The sequence below is a fragment of the Colius striatus genome, chromosome 4, assembly GCF_028858725.1.
Source record: "Colius striatus isolate bColStr4 chromosome 4, bColStr4.1.hap1, whole genome shotgun sequence".
NCBI lineage: Eukaryota > Metazoa > Chordata > Aves > Coliiformes > Coliidae > Colius > Colius striatus.
In genome coordinates this window covers 85,159,015-85,180,838 of record NC_084762.1, presented here as the reverse complement: position 1 = coordinate 85,180,838, position 21,824 = coordinate 85,159,015, and the positions used below count along the sequence as shown (strand labels likewise).

Below are 21,824 nucleotides of genomic sequence, written 5' to 3'. Positions count from 1 at the left end.
AGCAGCGTGTTCTGTGGTCACGCATGCTTACTGACCAAGAGTGGGCAATACTTCAACTGCAGCTTAGGCCAGATGCATATGGACATAAGCTAGTTCTCAGGGTGGAATTTGCAGATATGTGCTCCTTTATCTGGGTGAATATTCTCTTTCTGGAGTAATACTCATGAAGTGATTCTCTGTGAATTCCTGACCAGGAGCTCTGTCCCAGCGGACAGCATTCCAGCGCAGGTGCTGCACAGAGCAGCCATGCAAGCAAACGGGAGGGAGGGCTGGGGCTGAAGGTTGCTTTGCACCAGAGTGGCTTCTCTGCACTACCATGTGTGGAAAGACTCAGTCATTTCCACCCAAAGCAGTGAAATAAAAAGCTCAGTCAGCCATTTCACCTTGAGATACTCTGCCCTACAAAACAAATATTAAAAATAAAATACCGGGTTTGGCCCATGCATGCCCCAGTCATTTGCACCCATTCAGTTGGTGCTTGTAATTGGGATCTAGACAGGCCATGTTTTGCAAAATGTGAATATGTATTTATTTCAGTAGAGGAAGTTAGAAAATTCCTATAGTTGCATTGATGTTTGATTTAACCTAATAACTGCTCGGGAGGGAAATTATCTGTTTAGTTTACCTTTGTCCTAGATTCAGTTCTAATATCTCATGTTTAAATGAAGGAGGGTTGATCTTTTTTCTTACTGATTCCCACTGCCTCAATGCACAGTGGTTTCTAGTTGTGTGCTGCCTTTCCCACTGGGGGATGCAAACAAAAGAACAATAATTTCAGACTCCTCCTTCAGTTTCCAAGAGAACCTTAGCTGCTCAGGGATAGCTTTGAATTTTAAAAGCGCTTTTTTTTTTGTCCAAATTATGTATTGATTGCACACAAAATAGCAGTGCAGTAATATGCAATTTAAAACAAATGCATGATGGTGCTCATTTGCTTTTAATGCTGCTTTTTCCAGCAGAAAAACAAAAAGTGGATTCTTTTCCCATAAACCGGTCTTGCAAAATCCTTGCAAACATTTATTAGTCTAGACACAAAATATTCTCACCCAGCCTCAGCTTGATGATGGCAAAAAAGAAAAAAACAGCAAGCTAATATTGTCCTTGGCTGTCAAAAAAGGGAAAGAAAAAAAAAGCTTGCCCCAGGCTAGTGAACCAGTAAGGTTTTGCTGGGGCTGCCTACAACAACAGATGCATCTTACTCCCATGGGGTTTTCAGGCCTGCCTTTTCTCTTATGCTAAACTTGGACGCTCTCATAAACATTCTCTTGGAGTACCACACCCCAGTCAGACCCTGGGCTCTTCGAATTTGGTTGATTTAATAGTGACACTAAACATGTTCGTCTTGCTTCTCCTTACCAATCTTCGTGTTTCCCTCATCTCTCCTCAGCTATCATATAACTAATACATTAATTCCCAAACAATCCTAATATATGGGAACTGGGAAAACTGACAGAAATCAAAATGGTTTAAAATAGGTGATTTACGTTTTAAATCTGCACTTAAGGAACCTCAATTTAAATTATTTCTTCCCATCTTGATTTGCATTTATGCTTTTGATAACTTTCATAAATGACAAATGAGTCTCATTGTTTGGTATCATGGTAGTCTGCAAAATTTTGGTTTGAAAAGGGAGAAATTATATCAGTGAGTGTTAATTTTATCTGTCCTTTATCTCAACATACACACACTCAGAGTATTAATTTTTACTTTTCGTCATTTTCTTAGGAAACAGTGAATTATGCATAGCTTGTTTTTTCAGATAATGATTAGTTCCTGTTATTCCTAATGTGTGTCAAACTGCAGTTGGCTGGAAATTAAAATTTAATTAAAAATTCCCCTAAACTACATAACATGTCTGCATTATTGATTAAACTACTGTAAATATGTAGAGTATCTAGGAATGCATTTATTTCAGCTTGGCTATTTTTTTTTTTAACCTAGGGATTGAGGAGACAAAATGTGATTGTAATTTTTTACACTTAGTGGATGACATTTATTGTTTCTGTGGTGATGTATCCATGTCTGTTAAGATGTTAGCCTTGGCAGAGCTCATATGCACAAACCTTGAATTGGAGATTTTAGCCGGAAAACGTCCTGTCCTGCTCTTTCACCTTTGACTCAGGACACTTCTGTCACTCAGAAAAGACGTCGTATCTTCACTCAGTGCAGATGTCTACAAAGGGATGGTCTGTCTCTAAGGTTCGTCATCATTTGCCACTAATTCAGTGTTTTCACTAAGAATTTCCACTTTAGTTAACTAAGACAATTTGCTTCTAAAATGAAATCATTCCATTAACTAAAAGTGTCCATTTTAATACATGTTCTTCTCAGTGTTTTTATCCCATTAATAAAAACATACCTGTTTGCAGTTAGAACAGTACTTCACGCTCTCCCTGGTGCTCCTAATGAGGATGATAAGTTTAGTGTTGGTAAATTAGGTAGGTGTTACTAATATGAGGGAATGTGTTCAATGTGTTCTTGAAACATGTAAATGAACAAAGTGCTTCTGACTAAAACTGATTTTGATTTTCCTACTCTAAACAATAGATTTAAACATAATACTGATTCTTCTCTCCCTCCTTACCCAACTCTGCTGCTCCTCTGTTTTGTGCCCTGTAATTTCTCTTAAGCTTTTCTGTTACTCTTTAGTAGTGTTTTTGTCAAGACATACAGTATTTTTAAAACAAAATTCTACTGCCCATTCTCATTTAAATCAGTGAGTGTATGGTTTTGACCCTGTGATACTCATGCAGCATTAAACTATCCATGTGTTTTAAAAGAGAACTAATCTGATTTTTGCATGATGTTTAGTACAAATAAAGAAAGCAGCCTCACAGCTATTCATTTTAAGCACAGTATTTTAGTTAATGACATAGTTTCTACTTAAATCCTGTTGTGTTAATTTTCTACCATTATAGTAGTATGTGAGAGACAAAAAGTGAAACTGGGTACTCATTTTGTGTAATCCTCTCTCCCATTTTCCTGCCAGTACTGAGCACTGGATGTTTGTGTTTCTTCTGGATGAGTTGCTCACGTGGCAGGCAGCTCCAGCGAAACAGGGCACAAGATGCAGCCTCCTCGGGGCTGACTGGCAGTAAACAATGTTTATCCACTTTGTGAATGCATGATGGCGAGGGGGAGACAGGGGGGATCAGTCTTTGTCACAGAATAAGACATTATCTCCCACAGAAATCAGCTGGAGGATCTATGGAGTACAGTACTCAGCAAGGGAGTGGAGTGCAAACAAAAAGTGCTTTGCTTTTCACAAAGGGTAACTTGGTACAAAGTGGTATTTTACTAGATATTTGAGACCTGCAGAGATTGTTTATGCAGGCAGCTTGGGCTACCTTGCTTCCTTTTAGTGATAAGCTGAAACACCCCAAAATCCTAAGGAGAAAAATTACAGAGTAGAAGAGACTTCTGGAGATCATCTAGTCCAGCCTGTCTGTGAAGATAAATGTTTAGAGTCTTACCAAGTTTTGAAAACTTCAAAGATGTAAATTCCTTAAAACCTCCCAACAGGTCACCACCTCTGCAGACAACTGGTCACAGTTCTTCACCAGCACTGAGATGCTGTTGCTGTATCATCACCGTGCCCCTAAAGTGATGTTCATCGTAGCAGATGTATGTTGCAGGGAGAGATGAGCAAACCTGAGCTAGCTTGACAGTCTGCCCCTAGACCTGACAGTAATTTAGTGTTGCACAAAGAACATTTGCACTTAACGGCAATGACCAAGTCCCCTGAATATGCAGAGGGAAACTCAAGCCTTGTATTTGTGTCGTGAAGTGCTGCTGTGTGAGCAGCAGTGGTTGGATCAGATCAGAGGGTAACATCCTCAGGAACTTCTGTAAGATCAGCTGTGCTTACAGACATGAAAAAAACATCTTTATGCATCTCTGCAGTGTGGAGGAGTCTGTCAGTAGGGACTAGGCAAATTTGGGGGTTTGTCTATCCTTAATCTGTATGAATCAGCTTGCAGTTGTAAAGCTGTTAGATGACACTGGAAGCATTCTGGAGCCACGTTAAAGGAAAAAACACTTTTAAAATATCAGCTCTGAAGTCATGTTTTGTACTTTTTAAGTGGAAAGGTAAATCACGTGGGAAGGAAAATAAAGGACTTTTATTGCACTCTGTGCTCCTTGACCTTCTCACACAAAGTAGAAGGAGACGAAAGAGGCTGGAGAAGGCTTTAAGGAGAGCATGGGATTGGAAGCAGGTGGGTCCGGGACATTCAGAAGAAGTTCTGAGGAAACACGTGGGAAGAAGAAATGGTAGAGGAGGCTCTGAAGAGTAGCGGCAAGCCTTGATAATGTGCTTTCAAGTCTTCACCTTCACTTGTGCTAAACTGGGTCCATGAAACGGGACTGTGGGTTTTTTTGCTTTTCAAGTGACATTCCCAAGTCTTTGCTTTTTCCTCATTCATAAAGCACTGGCTCATACAAACACTGAGTTTATACATTTCTTTCAAGTATTTTGGAACCTTTTACAAGTTATTTTAACTGTGAGCTGTATCCTGATGTGTGCAAACCTGTGGAGCATACAGCAGTGCCTGTTAGTATCACCTGGTGAGACCATTGTAAATCCTTGTTGACAGTTTCTTGGGATTGTTGAAATGAGAATTTCTCACCCATTGTTTCTATTTGGAGGCTGCTTTTATTCTCTGTTCACTGAGTTTTGTGAAACATTCGGCTGGTTTGAGAGCAGAATTAACAAGGTGAGGAGGAAGGCAAGGAGAGGAAGTGAGGCAGGCAATGTCAATATAAAAGCCGTGTTATCATTCTTTTTCCGAACAGCTCTGTGCCTCAGGGATTTGATGTAGGAACTTCAAATTTGGCAAGGATCTAGCCCTGAAGCATGAGAAATGCATTCCCTTGTTTAAAAAAATATTAAAAATGGCAGAATAATGAGTCATGTATCACTACTTTTTTGTATCCAAGGTAAAATTTGTAGGGTGTTTTGTTACCTGCTCCTGATCATGCTTTTAGAGCTGTCATGCATGCTTGCAGGCTGCTTTAAACCACCTGCATTAAATGGATTCTTTTCCTCCATCTCTCTAGGTTATTGTACTGGCATGCATGAACATAGTCCTTAAGCTGTTGCTGCTGCTTCTCGTGCTCCTGTAAATGCCACAGGCCTAGCAGGAGGTGTGAAAGCATGGGGAGCTGCTCAGCCCTGAGCCCTAGTCCCACTTGTTGAGCCCTAGTCTCCATGTCGTTAATCGCTGTTGAGAAGACGGCATTTTGCCTCCGTGGCAGGCAAATATTAACGAAAGCAGAGAGCAGCCGACTTGAAATCTGGTTTCCAGTGTGACAAGGGCACGTACGGTTAGTTGCAATCGGTGGAGGAGGGGGAGAGCAGAGGGAGACAATCTGTGCTGAGCTGTGTCACCTTTAAAAGCGCGGGGGTTCCTGTACAGCATGAGGGATGATTGGAGAATGAGTCGGGCTATCTAGCAAAAGAGACCATCTGTAGGACTGCTGCGTTGGTCTCTGAAGAAGCTGAAAGGTGTCTGGGGACACAAACTCCAGGAAGTGAAGGGAAGGTTTTGTACTCCTAGCACTACACTAGGGCCTGGGAAAACGAAGACCTCTAGAAATTTTTCTTCTGTGAAAAAGAAATAGATGTAGATTCAAGTCAAAAGGAACATACATTTTGTGAAATAAATATCTGTGCCAAATTGTTTCATTTTAAAGAAGGAAATCTTGGGAGAATTAAACCTTTTGTTTGGATGATTTCAGGAGAAACTTCTTCATAAACAATATTTTAAATGACTAGTTTTTTACTATTCTGTTTTTTTAAAGCCAATATGAAACTTTTTGGGAGTTGAATTAAATGTTTATTCAACTCCAAACAGATTTTAAAAGTCTTTCAGTGTCAATAATTTAGTTCTTCCTCCTTTCCTTTTTGTTTGTAACAAACAGCACAGCAAGCAAAACAAAACTGAGCTGTAACTATGTATGTAAAGAAAGTATCCCTAACTCAGCTGCCATTTTATTGGGTATGAGAAGCATTTGCGTAAGTCTGACACTCCCATTCAAGAATAATCATGCAGAAATGTCTGATGTTAAAAGTACTGGGTGCTCGCAGTATGAATTCAAACAATTCAGAGGTCAAAACCACAGAAGACCCACCTATGTGAGGTTTAGCTGCTGGGGTGACCGGCTCTTGAAGAAGAGATGTGCTTATGTGATTGAGGAGTTGAGACATGCACCTTATATGTTGAAAGTACTTCTTTGTCAGTGCTTCTCTGATTAAGTAGTTGTCATGTCTGATCAGTAGCTTCTCTATGATCAGACTTGAAAACTGGTTATGGATTTGTGTGGCACAAGTTACTGTGCTCAATGTAGATGTACCTGGGGGGTGTTTTGTAATACAGACAGATAATCTAGGCCATTTAGTGATTACTTGTGGCCTGAAATTGTGAATTTGGCTTGAAGGGAACCTGCTTGTTCCCCTTCAAAGCCAGCGGGGAGAGGAGATAAATAAGTTCTAGTTGCCTGTCCTGTGGCAGGCTCCTTTCCGCCTCTGCTGGGCTTTGTGTTGGACTCCTGGTGCTCCAGCACGGCTCTGGCATACCCTGAAGGAGGATGTGGGCAGGCAAAGCAGTAGCTTTGGTACCTGTCTCCCTGTTTACACATTGTAATGCAACAAGGACCCCAAGAATGCCCTGATCTCTGTAACACAAGTGGAGTCCTGCTGAAATCAGTTGGACAAGTTTTGCTCCTGTGTTGAATTAGACCTCATTTTAAGCCCAGAATCACATGTGAATATTGCAGGGTTCAGATAGAGATTTGACTTTATTTTGGAGTCGTTAGCAGTAATGGCCTCTGAACTCTGCAGGTAATGAACAACGGAAGAAAAGGGCATTATAAAACAAAGTCCTTCACTCTTCTCACTGAGAGGCAGCACAGATCAGAGCAGATTAGCCTACACTGAGCTCTGTGCAAAATAGTTTTTGACGTGGCTACATGTACTCTGAATAAATGGTAATAGTTAGAAGGAGGCTAAACAAAGGACTGATAATTGCATATTTTTCCGTATTAATCAGACACTATAAGGAGAAGACAAAACAACAATCTCTGTATGGAGAGAGATCATAGCCAATTTGTAATCTAGGGGATTTTAAAGCATAGAAGCAGTTTCTACTGCTTCATCTTCTCCTGAGCCACCCTGTTTGTGCATATTCTTAAAATCACATTTTTTGGGTTTTGATTTTTTTGCTGGCATGCTTTTGCTGCCTGCCGGATGGAAGCAGGCAGAAATGCCTTTTCATAAAGTATACAACGTGAACACACAGAGAACACTTTCTGTAATCTCATTTCTTTTCTTGCTGCATCAGCTGCTCCTGTTTTGAGGAGGGAAGAAAGAGGCAGGTAAAAAATTGGTGCTAGAAACAGGTTATTTTCTACATGTCTTCTGCTGTCAACCCCTTCATCTTTTCCTTCTCAAACTATCATCAAAGGGGCAGAAGGTTTCTGCCTACATTTAGAAAATACTTACCTAAATCTTTGTCCAAGACTGCGCTAGAGACAACTTTAAATGCCGAATTCCACTCTGGAGAGTAAATCTATCTTAATGTAATTATTACTGAATTGAAATTTTAGGCTCTGAAGAGCAATGTCCTAAGCAATTGCCTGCTCAGAGATAAAACAGAAGATCCTGGCCCATGAAAAAAGTACACGTGCTTATTTTTTTGTTCCTGGAAAAAAATACTGTCTCTGTCGTGGGCTGGTTTTGCGAGGAGTGTCAGTTGTAAGGCAAAATTACAGGAGGAGATTGCAGTCATGAATGTCTTGAGAGATGAAGAGTGCAATTAATTGGAACTTCTTCTCCAGAATCTTTCATTGAAAAATGCTGCTTTTGACATAAAGCAAACACCTGGAATATTTCATTACAAACCAAATTGTACAATATAACAATGTCAGTATTAACAGCGAGGGATAAGAACGCAGTCCACATAAAAATAGTAAATGTTAAACAGCATTAAGTCACATATTTGCCCCTGAAGTATGTAAGAGACAAGCCAAAGCAATATCTGAACCATTAGTGGTGATCTTCAGGAATTACTAGAGGATGGGAGGAAGTCCCGGAGGAGGCAGGCCAACATAATACCTAGTCTTAGATGAGGGAGAGGCTTGGGCGGAGAACACCATACAGGAAATCACAGATGTTGATGGGATCTTCATTCCTAGGGCATTACAGGGAGACTTTACTAAAAAGCAATCTGTAAGAACCTAGAGAATTATAACAAGGTTCTTGAAAAGATGAGTTTATCAAACCAGGTTATTTCAAGCCAATCTGATCACACATTTTTTCTGGAATAATTCCTACTGGAATGGGATGTTGCAGACTTCACTGCAATGGAGACAGACAGCAAGGTCCCACATGGCATTCCTGTGAGCAGCACAGGACAGGGGATATGTAATTGTTTTGGTAAACAAAATTGTTTTTGAATACAAGGGGGATATGTAATTGTTTTGGTAAACTACTTGAGTGTGAGTTCTCGTAATTCCCTGGTAAACTGAGAGAACATGCTGAGCAGGATGCCACAGGTGGAGTAATCCCATTAGCACCAAGAGGAAGGGCACAGTAGGTTTCTGTGAAGTCTGTGGAGGAAAGAAGTTTGGGAAGAATTGCAAGCATCTTCCTTTCTTCAGACTATAGTGAATGCTGTCGTAGCTCTTCATAGCCCTGAATTAAACAGGGTTTTGAAATCACAACATCCTTTAAAAAAAAACAATGATCTTACATATAGTCAGAAGAGCACAGATGCAGCCTGCTTTTTCTGTGACCTGCCTGCATCTAAGAAATGTGTTTTTCTGTTGGTAAACAGTGGAGAGATAGGATAATCTGCCTGTGCCCCATCAGCAGAACCAAACCACAGCTCCATGCCATCCTCAAACAGGACCCTCAGTGAGCCCTTACGCTCCCTCAGACAGCCCTGTGTGTAGATCCCACATGCTGGGATGAGGCACTGCAGAGTCCCACAGTCGCTTCTCAGGCTGCAACTTCAGTCAGCAAAACTAACTGTTAAGTAGCTTTTGCAAATTTCTGGCATTTTAAAAATTATGCTCAAGATTGCAGAAAGATTAGGTAATACCACCCGGCTCTTCCCCAGGAGCATTGCTCAACACTGGGCTTTGGCAGTTGTCTTTCTTTTGTCAAGAGCCCTCTAGTCCTGCAGAGAAGCAGTGTGCTTAATGGTGCTCTACCTCTTGTCTCTCGGGATGCCAAGACAAATGGATCCATTTAGCTTTGCTTCATGGTTCTCTCACTGCAAAGATAAACGAGATGGCTTGTTTGAAAATAAATATCCTTTACACTTCTGTGCAGTTTTACAGACAGCCAGTATTAACTTGTGGAAAAAGGGTATCTTTCAACTTGAGTACTATTAAGCAATTGTCATCCTGGAATGATGATTACCCATGATTTATTGAGCATTGTCCTTAATGCTGTGTAACCCTATCCTTGGCATATGAGACCTGTCATGTCAGGCTCTGCACTCTGGGTGTAATCACAGAAGTAGTGCAGAGGGTGACTGTTTAGTACATTTCGGGAGGGTTGTTAGAAAAAAAGTGAGGTGAGGCACACAGTTTCAAAATGAGAGCTGATAAAGCAGCACTGGTTGGCAGCTATGGGTGAATACTTCTGTCTTTTGCCTAAAGAAAAAATGTGAAGCTAAGAGTTATTCATCTTCCTTCCTATCTACAGCTTCTGCCCTCCCGTAATCAAAAAGAAAGATTCATCTTATTGTACAGTCAAAAATAGTATTTCTTTTCCCCTTTCTATTTTATGTAGCTGCCAGCCTGCCTTTTGCACTGCTCTTTTTCCATTAAGACTTTGTCATGAACAAAGCTGACCTTCTGTTTTTAACCTGTTATATGCTATTCTCTTTGTAAACCTTCTGAAATAGCCACTGAATGCAAGCATACCCCCACTTTGGGAAGTAGATGCCATTCCACTGTCTAAAAATTCACGTACCTATGGTGGGATTTCTTGTATGAGAAATCAGTGTCTGATTTAATTTCATGAAGAAAATTATGACAGTTTATAACTGTGCAGAAATTTGTGCATCATTCCCAACAGACTGGTTGTGGTCCCCATGGGATAAAATTAATTCCAGTCTATGCTATTTCAGATTATCTTTATTCTCAGAATTTCTGTAGGCCTCAAAAGTATTTGGTAGTATTTCAGTTTTTCTTAGAAATGAACGAGAATTTCTAAACAGAAAATACCTATTTTTGGTTGGCTTCTGCTTGCTCTATCAGTCTTTAATGCTTTTTCTCTCTGGTGCAGTTCACACAGTCATGTCCCTGTCAAAGCACAGTCATGAAAACAGGTTTTAGTTAATTGCCATATGCCAACAGTCAAGTTGTATTGGTTCAGGATTGGTCTTCAATTGGAGAGCTTTGAGGAGCTAGGAGGAAAGGGTAATCATCTTTTGTCTGTCCAAGTGCTTTAAAAAGACATTGTTTTGCCTGATTTCAGTCCTGGGAGGAAGGCCTTTTTTGTGCTTCTGCTCACATTTATAAAGCAGTAGAAAACCGCTCTAAGCCTGCTTTTTCTGGGACCCTTCACGAGGTCTGACATGAAGGACATGATGGAGTCAGTACATACTGGGGTCAGGGCTGTGATAGGAGGGACTTGAGCTCACAGGGCAGTCAAGAGAAGTTGTAGCTTAGGCAAAACAGTCCAAAGGCAAGACTGCAAAAACTATATAGGACAACTGACCTTAGCATTGTGCCAAGAAAAAGGCTCCTGAAGAAAGAGAAACAATCAGAAGTTTCCCCGTTTGGCATTATCTTGTGTTTTATGTCATTTGATGCATTGATAAGAAGTAAATCAAATGTCAGCCTGTAATAAGTGAATTGGATTTTGCCCTTCTTAACTTACTTTCAAGTAGGTCTTTTTGGAACAGGTGTGCTGGTTTCAGGGAATGAACAGGGGCAGGTTGAACTGCTGCTGAAGAACTGGATTACCTTAAGCCAAAATGTGTAGTAGAATAGAAGTTACTCTTTAAATGGAACTAATTCCACTGTCTTTTCTTTGCTACAGGTCATGGATCCATGTGGACTTTAAAACAGCGTGTCTCAACATTTCATCCTCAACTATCTATTTTAATCTGATTGCACTACAGAAGAAAAGCTGCTAATGGGATAAATGTTGAGACTTTATAAGAACTGACTTGAAGTACTGAAAGCCATTATTATTAATCAAGAAGATCTTGAAGCTACATCTGCATCTGACCAGTCAGTATCATTTTCACATAACAGGCATGGCAAGTAAAAGAAAATCAACAACACCATGCATGGTCTTAGCCAACGAGCAGGATCCAGATTTAGGAATGGTATCAGACTTGGAGGAAGGAGCAGCTGTACCCGCGCCAACAGAGAACCCGACAGCAGAGAGCGTAACAAGCGACGAGGATGTTCACGAGTGTGTGGATTCAGACAATCAGAAAAACACAAATAAAGTAGAAGGTGGTTACGAGTGTAAATACTGTACTTTTCAAACTCCAGATCTCAATATGTTTACTTTCCATGTGGATTCAGAACATCCCAACGTAGTATTAAACTCATCCTACGTTTGTGTTGAATGCAATTTTCTTACCAAAAGATACGATGCTCTCTCAGAACATAATTTGAAGTACCACCCTGGAGAGGAGAATTTTAAATTGACCATGGTGAAACGCAATAATCAGACAATCTTTGAACAAACAGTAAACGATCTCACTTTTGATGGGAGTTTTGTTAGAGAAGAAAATGCCGAACAGGCAGACACTTCTGAGGTCCCCTCATCTGGGATCTCAATTAGCAAAACTCCTATTATGAAGATGATGAAAAACAAACCCGAGACTAAACGTATCGCTGTTTTCCACAGTGTAGTTGATGACATTCCTGGTGAAGAAAAGGGAACTGAAAATGAGCCAAACTCTGAAGAAGCAACGGAGAACCCCCCGCCGTCAGTTCCCGAGTCAAAAGCGAGCCACTCGGTCGTGTGCAGCGGCGCAGACGTGGCCAGCGCAGTGGTGACTCCAGCGCCAGTGCTGCAGCCTGGGGTGGCACAGGTGATAACAGCTGTTACGGCTCCACAGAGCTCAAACCTGCTTCCCAAAGTCCTGATACCTGTGAATAGCATTCCAGCCTATAATAGTGCTTTGGATAACAATCCTCTTTTGCTCAACACCTACAACAAATTCCCGTACCCGACCATGTCGGAAATCACTGTTCTTTCCACTCAAGCCAAGTACACGGAGGAACAGATTAAGATATGGTTTTCTGCACAGCGTCTGAAACACGGGGTGAGCTGGACGCCAGAGGAAGTGGAGGAAGCAAGGAGGAAACAATTTAATGGCACAGTGCATACTGTGCCACAAACAATTACTGTCATTCCAGCACACATTTCTGCCGCTAGCAATGGTTTACCTTCAATCTTACAGACATGCCAAATAGTTGGTCAGCCAGGACTTGTTCTCACCCAAGTCGCAGGCGCAAATACGTTACCAGTAACAGCCCCAATAGCTTTGACTGTAGCGGGGGTCCCAAACCAAACACAGTTACAGAAGAATCAGATTCACGCTGCTCAGCCCATAGCAGAAACCAAACAAGTAGCTGCTGTTCCAGCCCCTCAGCCTATCAAAAATGAATCCACACTGATGAACCCTGACTCCTTCGGCATCCGAGCCAAGAAAACTAAGGAACAGCTGGCAGAACTGAAAGTCAGCTACCTTAAAAATCAGTTTCCTCAAGATTCAGAAATCGTTAGACTTATGAAAATAACAGGCCTCACTAAAGGAGAGATCAAAAAGTGGTTCAGTGATACACGCTACAATCAGAGAAACTCAAAGAATAATCATGGGATTCATCTCAACAGTGATTCATGTGCCACCATTGTTATTGATTCGAGCGATGAAATGAATGAATCCCCAACAGGAGTCACTCCACAGAGCAAGTCATCGTGGAGTACTTTTCCTGATTTTACACCACAGAAATTCAAAGAGAAAACTGCTGAACAGCTGCAAGTCCTCCAAGCAAGTTTTCTTAATAACCCCGTCCTTACTGATGAAGAGATGAATAGGTTAAGAGCCCAAACCAAACTGACCAGAAGAGAAATTGATGCCTGGTTTACAGAAAGAAGGAAATCAAATGTTGTGAAAGAAGAGGGAGCTGACTTGAATGAGAGCAATGCTGGCAGCTCAAAAGAAGAGGCTGGAGAAACATCTGTGGGAGATGTAGCAGCAGGAACAAAATCAGGGTGTTCCACTTCAAGCAAAATAGGCAAAAAATCCCCAGAGCAGTTGCACATGCTCAAAAGTTCCTTTGTCCGTACTCAATGGCCATCTCCACAAGAATACAACAAGCTGGCAGAAGAAACTGGCCTCCCAAGATCAGAAATTGTGAGCTGGTTTGGGGATACTCGCTATGCCTGGAAAAATGGTGGACTGAAATGGTATTATTATTACCAGAGTGCCAATGCAAACAGTCTGAACGGCCAAGGCTTTGCAAGAAAAAGAGGGCGAGGGCGACCAAAAGGGAGAGGGAGAGGGAGGCCAAGAGGGAGGCCTCGGGGAAGCAAGAGGTTAAATTCCTGGGACAGAGGTGTGTCTGTCATAAAGTTTAAAACTGGAACAGCAATCCTGAAGGACTACTATATGAAGCACAAATTCCTTAATGAGCAAGACCTCGATGAACTGGTAGCCAAATCTCACATGGGATACGAGCAGGTCAGAGAGTGGTTTGCTGAAAGGCAAAGAAGATTAGACCTTGGAATAGAGCTCTTTGATGAAAATGAGGAAGAAGATGAAATGCTGGAAGATCAGGAAGATGAGGAAGAAACGGATGATAGCGATACTTGGGAACCCCCCAGACATGTTAAGCGTAAACTTTCAAAATCGGATTGATGTGCAATTTGGGATCTGGGGGTCAAAACCTGTGAATGAGGTTTGATGTTACAGTGAAGAGCCAAAGGATCTTTCATGGCCTTCAGTTTGGCAAGCACATGCTTAGCATCTTCCTTCCACGTGAAAGAACATGGGCAAGATGCTACCTGTGCAGGCAGCAACTCTTTGCTTCCTTGCTACAAGAAATGGACAGCCTCAGGCCTCGCCTAGGACACAGGCTTATAAATCAAATCCGGCTCAGCTCCTCCTCTTCCACGCTACCGATGGGAAGGTTCATGTTCATCATTCAAATGACTACTTCTCCATATTTAATTGCCTTACATTGTTTTAACTCCAAAAAAACACAGACACATTTTTTCGTTGATGTAGGAGAACATTGACTGCTCACGAAGGAGGAAAATACAAACACCTAAGATGTCTTTTTTGCAAACATCGCTTCGCCTGAAAGGTTTCAAGGAGGCCTGGGTTTTATTTCTTAAGGAAAGAGTTCAAAACAGAAGGGGCAAAGTGTGACAAAGGAAATCAATGAACCTAGGGGTGAGGATTGCTTGGTTTAAGAAAATAAGGTGATATTGACACCTTTTGCATATCTCTGGAGTGTTTTGGGTTTACAGAACTTGTGCTGAAATGTTCCTTGTTGATAATTATGAGCTAACTGAATGAGTCTAACACTAGAAGATGCTTTTCGTTACCTTTTATCAGTGTATCCTACATCAGTTTAATTTAAATGCCTGACAGACTTGATGCAGTAGATAGTAACATTCTTTTTCAGCTTGTGCTTTTTTTCCTTTGTTAGAAACGGTAAGAAAAGTATGTATATTTCTAGCTAAAAAAAATAAGTTCTTGAAACACTGAATTTTAAGGTAAACGTGAAGTGGAAACTACCCTAAAAGGTGTTCAGAGTTGCTTAGGGTCTTGTAAGAATACACAGATACAGAGACGAAAAGCATCTTCGGGTGCTGGTAAGAAAGATTTTCAAGTTGTGGCAGTGACATGATGTTTAATTCTTAAAAAAAAAAAAGAAGAGAGAAGGTACATGGCTTTTAGATGCCTAGGAGTGAGAAACACACTAATGTTTAATTGTTCTTCAGCAATAGCCCAGCTGAATGATTGGTGCACAACTTTAACCTAAATTCATCCTACCAGAATGAGCTTGCCACTATGCTGGTTATTCTTAGGGTTGCTGGATGAACACCTATACTTTTAAAGGTGGTTTGATCTACCTGAACTGCACATCAGAAGTAGTTTAGTCTGATACAAAACATCAACACCTTGACTAGTGTCTTTAAAACAAAGAGGAGAAGAAAAGCCATTTATTCCCAACGTGTTGAGCACTACTGAGTTTGAATTAGCAACTTTAAAACAATGGGCCAAATTCACAGAAATCACTTTAGACAGACGTCTGGCATCCTAGAAAACTGGTACTCTGAGGAAGAGCAGTTTGTGTTCTTGCTACTGTCAGTCTGCATCTTTTAGGGATAAGTTACTTTATATTTAGATGTCAAAAGACGGTGGTGAGTTGGTGCTGCTGTCACCAGTGTTGTCTGCTTTTACGTTGGCACTAGCAAGGATACTTGCAGCCTCCTTTTGCACATCTGTCAGCATCTGCTCTGTAGGCATCTGCACCTGAGGACCAGTGAAAGACAGATTAGTGTAGAAATAATGTGCCCTAATTCCACATTTCCAAGACACTAATCTTGAAATTGCTATTTCTTTCTCACTGTGGTAACTGTCAAAAGACAAAGCCATTTTAGTTGTGCTTTTCCAAAGCAGAGGAGTCCGTGAGATACGGCTTTTATACCTTATCATTGGTATGATCAAGTATGAAAATACCCAGCTCAAAGCAAGAAAGTGAATAACGTCTGACAAAATAGGTAAATTCACCTTCCTCTCAGGACCTTTGTAGATGCCCTTCTGCTCCCAGGTTGAACAGGCTGTCTGAGTTGCAGGAGAATGTTGTGTGTGAAAGCCATTTGCTAGGAGAAGCTCTTCTGACAGTTTGAGATTGTTGGAAAGAAAAAAGGCAACAGCTTTTGGTGTGTGACATTAATTTGATGATGAAGCTATTTCCTGGCTTCTATGACTCAAATCGGTGAGGCACAACGTGGCCAGCAGTGCTAGGGAGGACTAGCCAAGAATCCCTTGGTTTAACTTTGGGGTGAGGAGAAGCAAAACCATATTGTCACCATGTTTCTTTGGAGTGCTCATGACTCTGGATGTGAAGTGGTGTGAGAGAGATCGTGATCTGGCCTTTTGAGCATTGGCTGCTACGTATGGTTGGGAAATGTTCTTGCTTGACTGGTCATGGTATAGATGGGGCTGTTGTGGATAGCAGCAGATAAAAGAAAGAATCAAGTTAGCTTCAATTACCACTGGGAATACAGGGTCAAAAATCGGGGCTTGCTGAGTGGGAAAGGAAAAGGCCAGTAGGGAAAGACACACTATTTTTAAGTTTCCAAAAATATTAAAGCAAATCCTTAAAATCCTTGGGAATATGCCTCTAGCAAGCAAAATCTGGAGTTGCCTTAATCCTTAAGGTTGACCCAGAGTTAGTTTTCTTTTAAAAAAATACTCAAACTCACCCCACCCAAGCAACTGTCCCAATAAGCACCTCCATTTTTTGTTAGCAGAGACTGCGTTTAGGTTAGCATTAAATCTGACCTTCTTTAAAAGATGGGAAGAAATAAAGATCCAAGTTAATGATACGATTAAACTGGGAAATTTTCCATTTTGGCAGTGTTCTGTTAAATAACACTCAGCTACAATGGTAGGCCTTAGCACATCTGGTCTGAAAAACACAGGAAGAGGAAATACATTGTTTATCAGACTAAATATAGTTGGATTGGATGTCTTCTTTCAGTAAAATGGTCAGAGATGGTGGCTGAGTTATACTGGGCCAGATTTTCAGTTGCTGTAAATATTACAGTTCGTGTGTTCCAGTGGTTATAATACGATTTACAGCCTATTAAGGAACATGGTCACTTTGCAGAATATAACATTGAAATGAAACCATGTGATACAGGTCAGCTAAGGAGAGGTGGAGAGCACCCAGAGTTTCCTTTGGGTTATGTGCATGTTATGAACCTTTCAGTTGTGCCAAGGATGCAGGAAAATCTGGGTGGGTTCAGCCTGAAGAGAGCAGTTATACCCGTTCATTATTGCTTGTAATCTGCCTGTTCTTTCTGTTTGAACAAAGAGAGTCCATTAATTAGCAGTTTGTTTCATATTTACAGCGTGTGTATATTTGCACTGCATACTGGGAGGGAGGTAAACTCCTTCCAGAGGCCTCCTGCTTCAGCACTGACAGGAGAAGCATCAGGAAGAGATGTCAGCATGCTGGTCTGTTTTATCTGTGATTTGTGGTTGTGGCTGGTGTGAACTCAAAGCTACTGTTACCGGTGCTTTAACCCAGATTCCTCTCAGCCAACATTAGGCCTCTGTGCTCTTTGCCCCGTGCCGGTGCCCAAGGCACACCATAAAGTCACTCGAGAGAAGCAGAAATTGCCTGCCAGGTAGAAAGGATGCATCACCTCTTCATTCTGCCAGTTACATACAGGAAAGCTCTTGAACTTAAGCACATCAGCAAGTGTCTTTAATTTGTGATGAATTCGAGTCTGGCTGTGCTCGTCAGCAGCACACCCCTGCTGCCTGGCTCCCTCCTGTCACACACGCTGCAGGCTGCTTTGGAAGCCACTTGGAATGAGTTATGTTGGTGGGGAGGGAAGGGGTGAGAAAGTATGTATGCCCTGGGCTGAGTATCCGTGTGGGGTTTGGTTGATTTCCCTGCTCAGCAAAGAACTGTGTGGGGGTGAGCCTGTGGTATGTTTGCTGTGTTTCTGTGGAGCTTCACCTCTCTAGGTTTCAGCTACTTGCAAATCAAGCTTCAGTGATTGCCCTTGACGGGGAGGTGAAGAAACTCTATGGTCTTGCTCAGATCTTGCTTCTAGGTACGTGGTTTGTTCTCAGTCTTTGCTGATGCACTGTTTAGAAATTCAGCTGCGAGCACCAGTTCTTTTAGAGCTAAGGTAGAGCATTCCTCTTCATCTGCTGTTTCTGCCAGGAGTACCTGATCTGATGATGTGAGTTACTGCTATCTCTGAAATTCAGCTAGAGAGAAAGTAAAGGTAATCCTGTGCCAGAATGGAGAGGGAGAAGAGCTAAAAGAAAACAGTGTCACAACTGGGTGATACATCCACCATCACTGTATTGTCCTGCTTCTTGGCATGTTTTGCTCTTGCTTCTGAGTACAGTGAATGAGCACATTCCATCTTAAACAGTGCTGGCTTCCCACTGTCGACCTCTCAATGACCTCAAGGTTTTTGTTTGTTGTAAAAAGAAAGTCAGACCTATTCTTTCCTGGAGGTCTGAATGAACTAACAGAGTGCTAGCTTGTAAGAAGTGGAAAGAAGGGAAAATGCAGAAGCTTGAAGGCTCTTGACTTTTGCTTGCCCTGCAGAATTCACTTAGCTGAAAGTCAATACGCAAAACCAGTTTTACCCTTGCTGTTCTGAGAGAAAAGTATTGCAATCACTTGTTTTTAGCACACAGAAATCTCTTCTTTGTTTTGAAGGCAAAGGAAAAATATCTAGCACCTCATGATTAGAATTTAGTGATTATGTCTAATACACTATAGTAAATGAGGTCGTGCCCTTTTTTAACCTTGTCCAGTAGCATTTTAAAGACTTTTTTTCATGACATTGTATGCAATATGATGTCTGGCTGTAGCTTTGATTATTGGGAAGGAAACTCTTGCAACGTCTGCACATGACATGAAACGATTTTTCTAATGCATGATTTGCTGACTTTGGGCAAAAGTCTATTTTCTTCCTGCTTGCCAAGGAACTCTCAAAGCAGACAGATGCACTCCTTTCTCCTCTACACAGCAGAGAAAGCATTTCTGGAGCCCATACAAAGTGATTCATGGCCTCCTCATGCAATCCCCATAGGCCAGAAAGCCCAAGGATGCAGACACTGTCTTCCTCCTCCGTTTTCCTCTGAAATGAGAGCACAGCAGTAACTCTGACAACTGGTCTCTGGCTGCTGAGTAACCAAGCCGTGGTTTAAGGTGGGGAGCATTTTCCCTTTTGCACTTAACAGAGTACTGTGTATTTAGGCTGGATGTCAGATTTGCTTCTGTAAATACAACAGTATCAGTTAGCGTCCTTCACCTGAGTCCCTTATGTGTTTATATTAATATCTCCCAAGGAGAGAAGATAATCGTTAAGGTTATGTAATATTAAATATCCCTGCCCTAACCTGAATGCACAAAAACAGAGTGCAATGAAATATAGCTACTTTCTTTGGTTTAATTTATTTTTTTTTCCTTGGAAAATAATTTTGCCTACATTCAATAGTAACAAAAAGATAGTATCCTTGATCAGAGAGCAGTGGAACTGTTGAGAGGTGTTCCAACACCTGGGATGATGGTGTGAACTGGAGATGGGAAGGGCTTGTAGAGGGCTCAGTTCCCTGCACTGAATGGTGCTGCCTTACACCTAGCTTCTGCATTGAGCCTGTGGTACCCTGGGATGAGTAGATGAACCAGGCTGCATGACACAAACTTACTAGGTCAAGTTACTTGAGGTTTGGTGATATATTAAAATTCTGTAGGAGAAGATTTCAAAATGAAAGTTGTAACAGAAAGTGAAAAATCCCCTCAGTAACTACTTAGACATGCTCAATAGCTCAGATTTCTATATTGTTTTCCCACTTGTAAAAAGAGACATTTTGAAGCACAGGGAGGTTACAGATGGTATTTTCAAGTTCAGTGATCTGAGCTTTTGGGGGTTTTTCTCCTTCTGCAGTGAAGAGCATCTGCACTTTTCCATGGATAGTCATTCCAACAACATTTTACACAACATGGTAATATGCAGAGCGGTAACTGAGGGTCTCATAGCACTTTTCATGAATTAAGGTGGGGTTCATCTGATTGCCTATTGTTTTCTGCATCTGAGCAGCACAGCATGGCTGGTTAGCATGACTAGTGAATGCAGGCCAGCTGCCCTCAATGCCTGGAGCTGGTCAGAAAAATGGCCCTACACCCTGTTGCTGGTTTGTTGCTGCTTCATTGCTGGTTCCCTGTGGCTTGCAGGCAGTGCTGGCCCTGCTGACACCTGCAGCTGGGTGAGAGGGATCCCCTCCCTGAGCCGGCTGGGAGCGCTGAGCTCTGCCCTCACATTAGCCATGGTACTTCACCTCTGCTGCAGTTTAACCCTTGTTGGGGCATGGGAGGCCTTTTGTTGTTGGGGGGGGGAGAGGTTCTTGGTTTTGACTTTTTTTTCTTTTATTCTAGAGCAGGTAGCACTACAGTGGCAGATAAAGTAACTGAACCTTGGTTATGATACTGTGGGATAAAACAATGTGGGGTTTCTCAAGTATTTTAGAGATAAGGTTACTATAGGAACACTGAACCATGCATAACTTAGAATGCATTAAGACTTGTAATATGTGTGTCCCAGATGATGAAAGTATTTCCTTATGCTTACTCAGTGCTGGATACCTATCATGAAACCTTCCCTAAAGAACTTCCTAGAGTGAGAGAAGATTCAGGTCTTCCTCTGTGATACGAAATGGTCAACCACCAGAGCTCCCTGAGGGTTTTTAAATGTTTCCCCAGCCTCTAGTCTCAGCTTACAAAAGTGTTTCCAATTCTGCATAGTTGGCTATCTGTATGTATGCTTACAGTCTGTTCAGACATGCACTAAAACGAGTTGCCCTACCTGGGAAGGCTTTACGTTGTACACAAAATGTGGCACTGGGTACTGCTCTTCATGTGCACAGGAGAGTGAACAGTTGTCGATCTCGTTTACAGAAATGATGGCGCTTTGCAATTTTTCTTTAGTATATTGCAATATATTTAAATGTCCTGTTTGACATGTGAAATGAACTTAAGTTAACGCAGTGTTACGTATTTGAAGTATGAGGAAGACGATTCACTAACGACCAGCAAGGTTTTTAGAAGGTGTCCAGTATGTAACTGTCTGTGTGATCTGTCTGGTGTATGTGATGTTAAAGGAAGCAACAATACTGTCACTGTTTAGAATGCAGAGTTTCTTTTGAATGATGCAATAGCTTACAGTGTCTTTCCTTTGTAGCTGCCCAATGTGGTGAAGGGGAAGCAATTCTTGAAAAAGTTCAAGATAACTGGTTAACTGTGAATGGGCCTAATCTTTCGTGAAACCAAGAAAATTTTTGGACACACACAGGACTTGAATACTCAAAAGGATTGGAACTTAGTGTTGTGCCAAAGTTAAACTACTGCAGTTGGCAGAAGTTCTGCACTGTAAATAGAAGACTGATTAAAAGACAGCTTGTTAAAAAAAAGAATTTAATACAGTACGTTTTTATTCTGATACACGATGGAAACATTCTGGTTTAGATCTTTTTTGAAGAGGCTTCAGTGACCACTAGATTTTGTCCTCTTATATTTTGTTTGGCCTAATTCTATATGTTCTAGTAAGATGGGCTTTATTGCCTGTGTTCTTTGATATGTGATTAAGCTTATAGCTTTGAGTGACCAAACATTTTACAGAGTAAAAGTTCTTAGAAACAGTATAACGTAACTGATATTTCTGTGTCTTATTTATCAGGCTCTGCACAAACTTGGAAAGTTGTGCTGGACTTGTACAACTCGTATATGGGAACGCAGCATACTTCTGGATGTTACAAACCTAAGCCTTCGCGGCAGTACGGATCTTGTCTTTGGATTTATTTTTGTTATTTTTTGGAGGCAGAGAGACAAATGGATGCTGCTGTAAAATATTTGTAATATTGCCATTATTGCTTTCTGTAGCAATTACTTCTTTTGCTTCAACAGATAAAGAAAATAAACCAGAGAGAAAAATCCTAAAAGACGCTGTTAGAAGAAAGGATTGTGTGGGAACTCCTGAAAATAAACTTTGTACCAAAAATCTGAAAGCAGAA

General features: G+C 41.3%; 1 protein-coding gene across 7 annotated transcripts in view; it reads left to right on the top strand.

The window, feature by feature from the left end:
- The window catches only part of ZHX1 (zinc fingers and homeoboxes 1), a 28,160-nt gene extending 6,336 nt beyond the window's left edge, over positions 1-21,824 (top strand). For 4 of the 7 annotated variants that reach the window (XM_061994664.1, XM_061994660.1, XM_061994665.1 and 1 more), the window contains 2 exons: positions 11,057-14,438; positions 20,996-21,824. In XM_061994664.1, the coding sequence (XP_061850648.1) occupies positions 11,277-13,901 (2,625 nt within the window). In that variant the 5' untranslated portion in view covers positions 11,057-11,276 and the 3' untranslated portion in view covers positions 13,902-14,438; positions 20,996-21,824. Of the gene's footprint in view, positions 1-11,056; positions 17,849-20,995 lie in introns of those variants that run through there. The other 3 variants (XM_061994666.1, XM_061994661.1, XM_061994667.1) reach the window with 3 other exon arrangements.